Source organism: Sceloporus undulatus, chromosome 4, assembly GCF_019175285.1.
Source record: "Sceloporus undulatus isolate JIND9_A2432 ecotype Alabama chromosome 4, SceUnd_v1.1, whole genome shotgun sequence".
NCBI lineage: Eukaryota > Metazoa > Chordata > Lepidosauria > Squamata > Phrynosomatidae > Sceloporus > Sceloporus undulatus.
The window spans coordinates 190799162-190813845 of NC_056525.1; the positions used below are offsets into that span (position 1 = coordinate 190799162).

Below are 14684 nucleotides of genomic sequence, written 5' to 3' on the forward strand. Positions count from 1 at the left end.
CAATCAAGCTCAGAGCTGTCTACAATGACTGTACCAGCTTCATAAAAAGGAATTTTCCTTAGGACACATATTCTCTTCATGCCTTTTCTAACCTCCTTTATTATCATTTGAGATGGGAAGATAGCTTTGGCACCACATGTAGTTTGGCTCTAATACTGGACCAATTTTATTTCCTCTCTATGTCAGCAATTCATGGAGATACATTAGAATATTCCCAAGTTTTAGTGTATGATCTACTCAAACGCTTCAAGCCAATTTGGCAGACACTAATTTCTTAACACTGTCAGTATTTAAGATCCAAGGAAAATGTTCACCTCTTTGTATATGTGGTAATTCCCAGATAAGTTATTTGGATACTTTTAATCAGTTTGGTAGGGCTTATGGAACTTTATGGATTTCAATATGCACAGCATCACTTACTTGTAGAAAAGAGCATGTTAAAAGAAGGGAAACCAGTCAGACTTCATGTGACAAAGGGTTCATGTGACAAAGGACCATGTTCTGCACCTGTTTTATGCTGCCTTGTTCTGTGAGGAAAGCACTGTAGATCTGGGGACATCTTTATTAAATGATTACAAAAGAGTCTGTCTAGCGTCCTGTGGAATAACAGCCAATTATTTTCCCCAAGGATGCCTTTCCTGCTATGCATGATGGAATAAAGCCAACTTGTTATTTCTTGTCATATGTTTGAAAATAAGAAATCTGATTTGACTGGTAAGACATATGATCCTATTTACTGATGTGCCAGATTAAAGATGATTTTAAACTGATGAATTTTATAAAGCTTCCTCTTTTTAGCAATCTATCACATCTGTCATCATTTCTACTGGGAAACTATGGTTGTTTACATTTAAAAAAGAGGTCAGCACTCAGATAAATGACTTTAAGAATACCATGGATTATACTTGTGGTTCTTTTCTTTTTCAGAATTAAATTTTTGTTTAAAAGTTTTATTGTTAAATTATTGTACTAGTCTCAGTTTTCATATAACAAAGTGATATGGCTGGGGCGGATGGGTGGAGAAGAGAGACTACACATATAGCCTGAGTTTTGTTTATTTTTCTTGCAGTCTCCAGTGCAAGTTTTATTTTTAATACAGTAGTTTAGTTTCACAGTGCAATCCTATACATATCGTTAAGAAGCTTCATTCTACACTCATCCCTCATTATGCACAGACTTGCTATTCGCGGTTTTGATCATTCGCAGATTGCAAATCCTCCCTCCCTCTTCCCCTCTGGTGCTGGGGTTGCCGGGGCCTGTAATCCATGCCGGCCATATGGGAACTCGCTTTCCCAAGAGCATTCCAGGCCCAGCATATGCATTCCCCATCCTGTCCCCCTCCGCTGCAGCCAATGGGCGCATGATACATCAATTGGTTGGGGCGGAGGGGGCAGGGCATGCGCACAATGAGCCCTGAGTTCTGCTGTGAAAGCAAGTCCCCATGCAGATGGTATGGATTACAGGCCACGGCGGCCCTGGCACTGAGGGGTGGGGAAGTAAGAGGGAAGGAGAGAAAGGCAGGAATGGAAGGAAGGAGGGAGGGAAGGAAGGAAGGAAGGACGTAAGGAAGGAGTCTTATTGTCCCCAATGGCGGTCCACCATTGGGGACAATGGAACTTGAGTATTTGCGAAATTTCAGATTCGCGGGGGGGAGGGAGCAAGAACGTATCACCCGTGAATCTGGAGGGACCACTGTATTTAATAGGCTTAATTTCAGGTAAATATCTAGGATTGCAGTCTTGCAGTGTAATCCTATGCAGGTCTACTCAGAAGTAAGACTAAATAAATCCAGTGAGACTTATTCACTGGCAAGTATACTTGATTGCAGTCTAAAAGCATTTTGCCTCTCTGGCAGTGAGATGGTTGCAAGAAAAATCTATAAGCTGCACACGTTTTAAGACAGGCAGGCATTTCACCTCTTTGGTCTGTCTTTAAGAACTACAGTATATATGCCAGTGCAACCCAAGAGAGGGATAAAATTATTGGTTCTTCTGTTACTGAACATACTGGCCCTGAATCAGAAATAGTTACGTTTAATTGCTGCTTTCAACATGATAATGTGAAGTTAACAGTTGTGTACAATGGGTGTAGATTTAATCAAGATATTCATTCCCATGATGCCGCCAGACAGAAAAGTAGTATGTCTGGAGTAAAGCCTGTAAGAATGACTGGGGTTGGTGAAAATTTCAAACACTGTAAAGTTTGGAATCACCAGTTTAAAGACAAATGCAGTAACGGTAGTTGTTAATTTTTATTACTTGTTAGTAACATACCATGTTCTTAATACACTACTGTCAAAATTATTGTTTAAGTTTAATTTCCAAGGACAAAAATCTTATCCCATGTATTATTTCTGGAATAATGAGTAAATCTAAATGGCTTATCATGTTAAATAAAAGACAAAAAATGGCTTGCCTCTATTAAAAACTTTAAAGTGGGTCCTTCCCATCTATGGGAGTTTGGTTGTGACTTCTTGACAGATGAGAGCTCAAGCCCATATCAGTCTATGGATGGCAACATGAACCTGCCTGTTTCAGCATGTTTATGGGGGCACCCTGCAACTGGCTAATATGGGGATGGGGAGATCCAATCTGTGGATGGCTAGCTCACAGATACAGTGGGCTAACTGTAATAAGTAACAAGGTTATGTTTAATGTGTTACTTCCAGGCTCTTTCAAACTTGTCCTCCTTTTTGAGTTTGGGATGAAATGAGGCAAAACAAAGATGGCGTAGCAAGCACAGAGCAGGAAGATCAGAGTCTTGAATTTGCTCAAAGCCAGCCTAATTTCTGGTTTATTTCTGAATGTGGTCGATAGGTGTCATGAGTTTCCTTGTATTTGGGTATAGTTAGGCAGTTGGTCTTCCCATAGTTTCCTCCTTTGGCTAGGCAGTGGCACACAGACCAGAACTCTGTCCCCATAATCCTCAAGATGCCAGCCTTCCTTATACCTAGCCATAGATATTCTATCAAAAATCCACATATGGTCGAGTAGTATGTGTGTGTGTCAAACAGGAAAAAAAAGGAGTCTGTGAAAAGTTTTCCAAGAATTTGAAATCATACCACATCACATCATACTACTTTTCAAAGAATTTTTCATGGCAACTCAGTAATGGCTACTATAAATTACAAAACAATCACTGTTTGCATTTTTTTTAATTTTAGAAACATTCTAATGAGGTCTTCACAATGCTGGCTAAATATGCTTAGAAATCATTAGTGTAAATTACTACAGCAAAACACTCCTGGGGGATTTCTGCCAATTTCTGTCACAGGACCTACGGCAGATGGATCAGTGTAACAGTAAAAGAATACGAGGAGTGAGGTGTGGGGGTTGTTTGTTTCTCCTTCTCCTTTTTTGTCTTTTCACATAAACAGCGTAAATGCAAGCAACTCAGTAACGTGCGACTAGATAAAAAGCTAAATCTCCCTCAGGTAGGTTCATTAAAGCAGGAAAACAATCAAAACACATTTTGCTGCCATTTAAATACCAGGTGCACAGTGGCCTACAAGTGCCAGGAAAACTGACAAGGGTCCCTTGCTGGAACGCAAGAGAGCTTAAAGGATGCAGGGTTTTTGACAAGGCTGCCTTAGATAATGACAGGTACTGGCAGATGTATCCAGGCCCTGCTAGAGGCGAATGAAGGGACTGAATCATCTGTAGCAGGTGCCTGTGTGAGGGAAAGTCTCCTGGTGGCTCCTCTGCCTGCAATTAAAACCATCCTGATGTAGAGAGCTCCAGGGCAAAAGCTATATCCGAGCACAAATTTAATGACTATCCAGTCCGGGTAAACAAATACACATACGCCTACTCTATGATTAATTCATGAAGGACAAGCACAAGATATGTGGCAAACATGTTAAAAGGTATTGTTCTCCTCTGGAAAAAAACAAAAACAAAAAACTCAATACCCCAAATAGGATTATTTCCTTCCCCCTCTCAGTTTGGATTTCAAATGTGCAGGTGGCTGTCAAAGAAATCTGTAAGTCAACTAACAAAAGTGGCAGTAAATGGAACCAAGTGCAACCAAAATACTTGAAAAAAAAATCATCCACAGAGTCAGGGACAACGGGGGGCGGAGGGTGGGGGGACTGACCTATTGTCAAAACATGACACTAAAAATAAAATCCAAATGAAAATCGAAAGACTGAAAACCACTGAAAAATGTCCAACAGGCCTAAGCAGCAATAAGCAGTGAGCATAGCTTGTACATTAATTAACTTTCCAGTGTCAATTGCTTCACCAATAAGAATAGCAAACAGAATATGGAAAAATTACTTTTTTGGTAATTTTTTGGGACCACAACCTTGAGATTTTGACAGTCAGCTTAGCCAAGGACAGTAAACTTCACATTTACTTCCATTTCTTTTTCTTATGCAACTGTAAGCACATCATCTAACATGGAGACAGGTTAGGAAATGTGACCCTCTGATACTTTATTGGTCCCAGTCCAGATTAGCCCATGTTCCCATGCTCTAAACTGCTATGAAAATCTTCAGCCCAGTACTATGGGAACAGAAGGTGTAGTAGAGCAGAATGGAAGGTCAAAGGATTTAGGTCCCCTTGCCTCCTCTAGGGTTCCAATTCAGACTGGGACTAATGTCCTTACATCTGAGTAAGGAAAGAAATCAGACATGGCCGCATTACATATACTACAGCTAACATTTTAATACATTACATTACAAAATTCTCCTGTGTTGTGGATTATCTTGAAAAGCATGCACTACGGCACAGTTTTGAAACAATTCTGGAGATTACAGGAGTGCAAACAGATACCTCAAAGACATCAATATATTTTTAAAAACTAGAATCAAATTACCAGACTGAGATGACATAGTATGTATGAGAACAGTAAGTGCTCAAAGACTGTAATCATGTACAGGCCTATAATGAGAAAGTAAATGTAGAGCAGTCCTAAAATGTTTCAACTCATGAAATACAGGAAGGAAAGTTACTCTATACTATACGTATGTGTTCCATATACTTCAAGTGTACAGTGTTGGACTGATCACTTTTTTTTGGCAATATTGGTGAAAACAGAGAGGTCTCAATTTAAAGTTGAGGTGATGAATGTGTAGTCTTTCTTGTGTTGCGGGATTGAAGCTCCTACCAGCCCTATCTAGCATAGCCAATGGAGGGGATTATAAGAACACCAGTCCTACACCATCTGAAGGGTTACACATTCCCCATCCTAGATTTTAAGAAACGGACTTATGTAATAAAGGTTTGCTTGGCCATGAGAACTCACTGGGTGACTTTGGGCGAGTCAAATTCTCTCAGCCTCAGAGGAAGGCCATGGCAGCCTCTCTCTGAACAAATCTTGCCAAGAAAACCTTGTGATAGGCTCACCATAGGTTGGACTGGAAAGAAACAACAACAAGAAAGTGACAAGTATTTTGGTGTATCAACTTTGACCAGTTCATTCCTGTAACGATTCCTAATTCCCCCTATCTGCTATATTTGGGACATCCAGAAGACAATTACTTATAAAGACATCAGAAACAAAGCATGAAAATCAACGGTTACATCATAATTATACACTGTATCTATCTAATTCTTAATAGAATTTAGGGATATTTTCTGATACATTTTGAAATACGGTATTTCTAAGCAAAAGTTATATTCTCACAGTTGGTAAACACTTAGACTGTACCCAGTCTGCAGAAATAATCTAGGTTGACATCACTTTAAATGCCATGGCTCAATGCTATGGAATTCTGGGATTTGTATTTCTGTGAGACATTTAATCTTCTTTGTTAAAGAGCTCTGCTGACACAACAAACTATAATTTCAACAATTCCATAACATTGAGCTATGACAGTTACAGTGGTTTCAACCTTGATTATTTCTACAGTGTGGAATGCCATACTGTAATTAGTTTCTCAACTAATTACACCTCAAAACCAAGTCATGTCAGACTAATCTTATTTCTTTCTCTCTCTCAATAGAGTCACAAGCTTGGTTAGATGAAGGGAATGCTATGGATGTAGTGTATTTTTTTCAGTAAGGCTTTTAACAATTTCCCCCATGCTATCCTTGCAAGAAAGCTAGGTAACATGATTGTTACTTGAAATTTGTTGACCAACCAAACCCAAAGGGTACTCAACAAGGGCTCCTCCTCATCTTGGGGCTCATTCCCACTGGAAGTTCTGCTCTAGCTCCGCTCCGCTAGGTCAAGTGATTCCAAAAGGTCCTTTGTTCTCACTCTGAAATGGGATCCCTTGTGGAATTGCTTTTTTTGGTTGGCACGCTTGTTGTTCCCATTGGAGCAGGGGAAAGCAGATCAGCCCTTCAGCCAGTCCCCCCCCCCCCGCAGGAATCCCTTCGGAAGGCTGCCGCCCCAACCCTTTACCTTCTGTGACCCAAGGTGCCTTGTGTCCTCCAAAGTCCCACTCCTTTGGCCTGCCTTTGGATGGAGGCAAAAAATACCACCACGAGGTTCCAATGACTGGCTGGGGACTTTGGAGATGCTGATTTGAAGCGCCTGGTGTCTGCGACTGGGGACCGTGGCTGCTCCGAGACAGCCCCATGGGTATGGGAACTCCCTCCCTCCCCAATCCCTCCTCCCTCCCTTTCTGCCTCTCACTTGCAGGTGCCCCAGTCTACCTGGGGGCTTGCGGGACACGGTGGTGGGATGTGTGAGTGCCTACCCGGGGCCTGGGGGCAGTGGCGGGGCGGCCGAGGAGGAGGAGGGAGCACGGAGGCTGGGCAAAGGAGCAGAGGAAGAGGTTGAAGTGGAGGAGGAGCAGGTGGACGAGAATGTGGAGGAGATGGACCTGGGAAGAGGAAGAAGTGGACGGAAACCCCTTTCTTTCTTTCTTTTAAAAATCCTATTGAAAAATCGTTAGATTGCTAAAGCAACCACTTGCCTTTGCAAGTGGCTGCTTCAGCAATATAGTGATTTTTCAATGAAGTTTATTTTTTAAACAAACAAGCCAACAAAAAACCCAGCACTGGGAGAGTCTCTGGGGAGGGATGGTGACAGCCCTCTGCTATTTGTCCCTCCCACAAAAAAAGAATCTATTCTGATCTGGTGTTTCCACCTGTTGGGAGTGCGTCAGAATCAATTCCTAGGACAAGAACCACCAAAAAACGATACCTCTGGGGTTTTTTAACGTTTACTCCGCTTTTTCCCCACTGGAATCAAATCAAATAAGGATCAGAATTGATTTCCAGTGGGAACTAGGGACATATACCTTGAATCAAGATTCGGAATTTATTGTGGTGGGAATGACCCCTTGGAGAGAAGTGGCTATCAGGATGCCATAGGTTCTGTCCTGGGCCCAGGGCTATTCTTTATAAATGACTTGGGTGATGAAATAGAGGGCATGCTTATCAAATTTGCAGGTGCCACCAAATTAGGAGGAGTAGCTAATACCCTAGATGAGAGGATCAATATTGAAAATGACCTTAATAGATTAGAAAGCTGGGCCAAAACTAACAAACTGAAGTTCAACAAGAAAAAATGTAGGATACTACGCTTAGGAAGTAAAAACGAAATGAACCGATATAGGATGTGTGACACCTGGCTTAAAGACTGTATATGTGAAAAGGATCTAGAAGTCAGCATCAATGTGATGTGGCAAACTAAGAAAGCGAATGCAAATCTAAGCTATATCAATAGGAATAAAATGTCTAGGGTCCAAAACACATTGTAGAAATAATCCATCTTGGGACTGCTTTAAATGCCCTGGTTGAGTGCTAGGGAATTCTGGGAATTCTAGTTTATTGTGGCACCAGAGCTCTCTGACAGAGAAGGTAAATGTCTCACAACACTAGTTCCCAGAATTCCTTAGCATTGAGCCAGGGCAGTTAAAGTGGTCTCAAACTGGATTATTTCTGCAGTGTGTTTTAGACCTAGATGGAGGGAACTAATAGTACAACTTTGTTCTGCTTTGTTCAGATCACACTTGGAATATTGTGTCCAATTCTGGTCACCATAATTCATGAAGGATGTGGACAAGCTGGAGCATATCCAGAGGAGGGAGGGTGACCAAAATGGTGAAAGGTCTGGAAGCTATTTCCTATGAGTGGTGGCTTAAAGAGCTGGCTATGTTCAGCCCAAAGAAGAGACATTTAAGGGGTGACATGATAGTCACATTTAAATATTTGAAGGGCGTAATATTGATGATGGAGAAAGTTTGTTTTCTGCTGCTCCAAAGACTAGGAAAAGAGATTCCACATAAACATTAGGAAGAACTTCCTGATGGTAAGAGCTGTTTGACAGTGGAACATATTCCCTTGGAGTGTGGCGAGTCTCCTTTTGGAGGTTTTTAAACAGATGTTGGATGGCTGTCTGCCGGGGGTGCTTTGATTGTGTATTCTTGAATAGCAGGGGGTTGGGTTGGATGGACCTTGTGGTCTCTTCCAACTCTATGATTCTAAATTCAGATGTTATGAGAAAATATCCTAGTTGTCTCATTCTCTGTATGGAACAGGTTCTTAGTATATCTGAAGATAGGCCTCTACCTCAGTGACAACAACAAAGAAGATGATTAGGGAGAAAGATGGTTATGTTACTAACAGTAGTTTTATTATTAAGCCATTAGCAAGGTGAATACTAAAGAGACGAGATAGCTGTTTTACTACTGATGCAAAGCCTTCAATGAGCTCAATATTCCATTATGTTAAAAAGGCTCTCAGAATCAGCTATCTCTCAGAATATATTCCATGTGGAATATGATTATCAAATAGATAAAATATGTGGGAAAACTTCATATCAATAAATTTGGTTTAACATTTTCTTTATAAATTTCTTTCTAAATTTGGTTTAACTTTTGAATCTAAGTGGGAAACTTAATTGGTCAATTCATTGGATCTCAAACGGTTTCAAACTGTCCATTTGAACCATTCTAATTGCTTCACTCTTTGTGGTTTTGCAACAGCATTTGATTATACTCACAAATCATACCACTTTGTCGTCCAAATGTGGCCCTGTTTGCTGATTTGTGAGCAGGCTCAGGCACTTAGATGTCTAAGCAGGAGGATTTAAACACACAATAAACCACGAGCAAAACCCCTCTTTCTAAACACAGAATGAAAATTGAATTTACAATCAAAGAAACTGGAAATAACATGTTATGGAGAAAACATTCAACACCCTGTACGCTACACATTTTTCCCCCAGAGAAAATATAAACTACAGTATTGCCAAGAAATTAAAAACATGCATCACAATTATTTTACTACACCAAAATAGATATGTCCAATTTCCCTTTCTTTCAGCTGCTAATAAGTGCACTGTGACTGGAGGTGTTTGACAGTACAGCTGACAGAATCTTGGATTTTCATAGAGAAACGGAACACCTGCTTCTCTAGGTTATCTTATACTAAGGAAAGAGAGAGTTTCTATGGCTCTCAATCTCTACCATAATTCAAAGATCATGAAATGTAGACACCTGAAACCTGGCATTGGTAGGAAGGGAATCCAAAGGGCATGAACCTTAGGATACGAGCTCTTAGTGACTTAGTGAAAAGTAGCCTCAGTGGCACAGTGGTTAAATGCTGGTACTGCAGCCATTCACAGCCACAAAACTGTGAGTTCAATCCCAGGCAGAGCTCCAGGGTCCATTCAGCCTTGCATCCTTCCATAGGTCGCTAAAATAAGTACCCAGCTTGTTGGGGGCAGTTAGCTTACACATTGTAAACTGCTTAGGGAGTGCTTAAGTGTGCTGATAGGCAGTATAGAAATGAACTTGCTATTGCTAAGGGGCAATTTTTTATAAACAGCAAAAAAGAATATGAGTTTCTCCAAGCTTTCTCTACATTGCTTCCATTTGCAGGTTCCATGAACCCATCAAACAGCTGAGAGAAAGACAGGGAGGGAGGGAGGGAGGGACACGGAGAAAAGTGAGCAGAGAGAAAAGTTAAATAAGTGCCAGGGTTGAGTGAGAGATAGATCATGTGTGTGTGTGTGTGTGGAGTGGGAAAGCAGGATAAGGGAGAAAATAGTATGTGCATCAGTACAGAGAGAGGAACTGCTGAAAACTGAAATTGCACCAAAAAAATACCTAGCTGTGTGGGACAGAAAGAGGAGAGGAAGGCCACTTGATGTGTGGGACAGAAAGGGCATGGGGTAAAAGGTGAGCAGGGAGATTCCAGCCTGTAAGAATCTGTGTACTTTTTCTAGTTTTACATATTCTAAATCATCTGCTTCACTACTGCTGAAACAGTAACATGCCTTTCTGTTCATTGTGATTTCCCCGTGCAAGCTGCTTCCTCAAAATTACTATTAGGGTAAAACATAGTTGCTGTTGTCTTCAAATTGTTTCTGACTTATGGCGCTCCTAAAGTGACCCTATCGCTGATTTTTCTTGGTTAGATTTATTCAGAAGTGGTCTGCCATTTCCTTCCTATGAGGCTGAAAGAATATGACTTGCCCAAGATTACCCAGTGGGGTTCCATGGCTGAGCAGGAATTTGTACACTGGTCTCCATAGTCATAGTTCAACACTCAAACTAAAACACCATGCTTACAAGCACGTATTTGGTCTGTACTCCTCCTCTGTGGTTAACAGCAGTTTTAGAGGGGTGGCTTTCACTAGAAATAAGAAGGGGGCATGATCCCTCCTTTCCAGATCCAAATCTCATCTTGCTGTCCTTACTAAAAGATAAAAACCCCAGGAGATCCAGTCCCGTCACATATCTTCCATGTCTCATGTCATTTGTTTCTGGGTAGGGATCTGAATTTAATGTTTCACAATCCAATAATAACACTCTAACCACCATAACCACACTGACTCTTTTCAGCCTACTCAAAGTATTCATGGTGTGAATTACTCAAAACTAAACTGCTAAATTAGCAATAAAGTTGTTGCTTTTTAAGTGCAGAAGAAACCATTATGGAAATCACCTCAAAGAAAACATCACCCTATTTACTGGTCTACTGTATTCTTGTGATTTCAAATAAGGGGGGGGGGGGGGGCCCCCCCACACCTTGAAACATTCTGTACATCTATATCTTCATACCATTGATTACTATGGAATATATATGAAAAACAACAATTCAGATACTCTTACCCTTCCCACTTCCACAAGATTTGTCACCATGACTATGCTTGCTGTATTTTCATGCCAGACCATTCTCCAGAAGTCATATATCGTCTCTTGCATTGGCCCTGAAACAAGAAATCAATCCAAAGATTATTTTCTCATGCTTCAGTATTGGAATATTATACTTTGATAAAATGTAGCCTTCAAAATTTGACACTCTTGGAGTGTGCTTAAAAGACCGGTTGTGTATCTGTAGGCTCATCAGTGTTACTTAAACACTGATGTATTAATATATTGTTTGCTAGCTTATTTGAGTATAACTATTTTTATCCTGAAAATGAAGGCGAGTTGGCTGTTGAAAACTGACATTGCATTCTTATATACACTTACCTGACATGAATCCAAGTCACAAGAATTTACATCTGAGAAGGATCATACAATAACAGGGTATTTAAATTAAACACTACGGCTGAGTGGGGAAATGGTATTATTTACTGTATACACTCATGCATAAGTCTAGAAAAACCTGGGTTGACTTATTCACGGGTCAATGTAAGTACTGTACTTTAACTCTTATAGGAGTCATCCTCTTTCTCTGAACAGAGTGGTAAAAGGTCAGAGCTTAGTCCATCCTGGAAGCACCACAAAAGAAAAAAAGAAAAGGAAAAGAAAAAAAAGGATGGATCTCCTCTATTCTCTCATCCATCCAGCCTTTAGGATGAGCCCAAACAGTTATGCCTGCCATAATTTTATAAGTTCTTTGGCACCATTTTCCCTTGCATCATCCTTTACATCCTTTGTTACATGCCCCTGAGTTTTACCCTTGATTTATCCATGGGTCATATCAAAATCCATAATTTTGGCTCCAAATCCTGCCCTCGACTTAAACATGAGGTTGACTTATAGTCGAGCATATACGGTATTTGAATTTAAAAATCATGTTTAGGTGAAAAGACTCATCTTAAGATAAAATAGTAGCATATATATATATAGATAGAGAGAGAGAGAGAGAGAGAGAGAGAGAGAGAGAGTACAATTAACTCAACAAAAGCACACAACATTAACATTTTTGAAATTAGTTTCAGAAAACCAAGACTGGCAACCATGTACTCTTAGAAAATCAGACCAGAAAAGGCGGAAGTACAAGTACAAATCACAGATGGAGCCAATAAAGAAAATGAACCATCAGTGTGCTCACTGTAACATGAGGATAGATGACACATTAAAAAAGATGATAATGTTTGGAAAAGGTGAAAGTGGTAAGAAAAAAGAAGATTGTGTTATAGGTGGATAGACTCAATCAAGGAAGCCACTGCCCTGAGATTGCAAGACTTAAGCAGGGCTGCTGCTGATAGGATGACCTGGAGATCTCTCACTGATAGGGTTGCTATGGGCCCATTCACACTACACAAATAGACTATTGTACAGTATTCCACTTCAATTCCACGACAATATCCTAGGGAATTTTGGGGTGTGTAGCTTGGTGAGGCATGGGACACTCTGACTGCGAAGTCTAAATGCCCCTTCCTAACCTGTCAATCTCAGGATATCATGGGATACTGCTATGGTAGTTAAAGTAGAAGATAGCACTATAATTATATAGTTTGAATGAGCCCCATAAATCAAAGCTGACTTGATGGCAATTAACATTAGGTTCTCACCAACTTGAACCAGGCATGTGTGCAGGAAGACTGAGTTCTGGACTCAGGGAGGTACATACAAGTTATGAAATCTTTCAGATAACCTGATGCCAAGTCATTTACGGCTTTAAAGATCACTGCTAGCAACTATAAATTCTGACTGCCAATGTATGCACACTGGTACAGAAATCAGTGCTATAGGCTCTGACTGCCTCTCTCCTGCAAGAAACTAGTGGCTACATTTACACCAGCTGAAGCTTTCAAATGGGTTTATAAGCAGCCCCACATGGAATGTGCTGCCAGGAATTGAATCCCTGTAGCAAGGCCTACTTTCTCCTAACACGTTTCCAGCTGATGAATTATCATCACCATCTGCAGTTCCACAGACAACAACTCCAGGAGAGCTCCTAAACCGAACAATCTGGTGCTTCAGGGAGAATGCAACCCCATCCAGTGCTGGTCTCACACTAAGATCCTCACCCCAAATGCCCCTGACTTATACAGGTTAAGCCTCAGCTTATTCTCCCCCTCCCCTTCATCCCCAAAAGTGCATCAGACATTTGCTCAGGATCTCCCTAGCTTCCATGCAATGAGTTGGGAGAAAATAGGAGATCTGAATGTCAGTTGCAAAGTGGCAACATCCAAACAAGAGTTCCATGTTGCCATCCACTGAGTTATTTCCTTCAGAAAGGGACGGACCACTGTTACATCATGACCCCTAGTCCAGAACCAGCTAAACAATAATTTTTTTTACAACAGTAGCCATAAGGTCCAGGTGAATTAACAGACTGCATTCCCACCATGAAAACTGTGCCTGTTCCAAAACCAGTTTGGAAACCAAACTGGAATGGATCCAAATAATCAGTATTAGCAAATATCACCAGAAAATGAGAATCCTTAACAATTTCTCCATAATACATCTACACAGCAGAAATAATGCAGTTTAACACCACTTTAACTGCTGCAGCTCCATTCTTTGGAATTTTGGGATGTGTAATTTTACAAGGTTTTGGGCTTTCTCTGCTAATGCATGTCAGTGCCACACAAAACTACAAATTCCAGGATTCTCTAGGATGGAGTCACAGCAGTTAAAGTGGTGCCAAAGTGCATTATGTCTACAATGTAGATACACCCTTATTTAAGAATGGTGTCTACCATTCTTCATACTGGTGACATAATGGTGTCTTCATACTGAGAAATAATTATCCAGAATTGATTATCCAGTATTTATCCACTGCCTTCCTAAGTGTTGTAGGAACTGGGCTCTTAGAGAAAGATCAACCACTAGTGAAGTCCAGATGGTAAGAATTGCCTTAGACGTTTTTAATACCTAGGAAGGGCATGAGTCCAAACAGCAGGTGGTTGGTCTCAAACCTTCAGGTAACTTAACAATATTATCTGGCTACACATAGCTGTGGCCGTTTTTTTCCCTGGGGGGGGGAGGATGTAACATGAAAATGCAGTTTTGACATATGAACTGTTTCAGTGTACTATTGATCTAATTAGGCCAATACCCAAATTGCTCTTTTCGCAAAGAGACAGTATTTTTTTTTAAAAAGAATTTATTATTTTGACAGCAGTAGAGAAAACAGTTTAAATGCCAGGCTTGCCAATTATCCTTGATGTAGATCTTAATGAGAGAAAGACATTTGGGGAAATTAATTAAATAAACAATCATTCAATCTGCTAGTTTTTATGGATTCAGTTTACACAGGCTATATAGTTAATTCCTTACACACACACACACACACACACACACGATACATAGAAATAACATGTATACTGTTAAATAAATGTGTCTGTCTCCGTGTTGTATCACATAAATGTTTTGGAGATGTTCTGCCAGTATCACCTTCTCTCACCATGTATTATGAGCTAAAACAGATATGTAAAACAAGTAACATTTTATACTATCGTCCAAAGTCCTTTTTTTGTGTTTAGGTCATGCTGTGTTGAAAACTAGTCTTTCTCCATTCTAATGCACTTCATACTGAAAATCCAGGTGAAGAGTATAGACTAGTCCAAGTGTGTACGATAGGAGTGGTTACTGCTTT

The 14684-nt window shown here is 40.4% G+C and overlaps 1 protein-coding gene across 1 annotated transcript in view; it reads right to left on the minus strand.

The window, feature by feature from the left end:
- The window catches only part of PTPRM (protein tyrosine phosphatase receptor type M), a 292405-nt gene that overhangs the window by 46436 nt on the left and 231285 nt on the right, over positions 1-14684 (minus strand). Inside the window, exon 18 of the mRNA XM_042464433.1 lies at positions 11018-11115. Within this exon, the coding sequence (XP_042320367.1) occupies positions 11018-11115 (98 nt within the window). The remainder of the gene's footprint in view (positions 1-11017; positions 11116-14684) is intronic.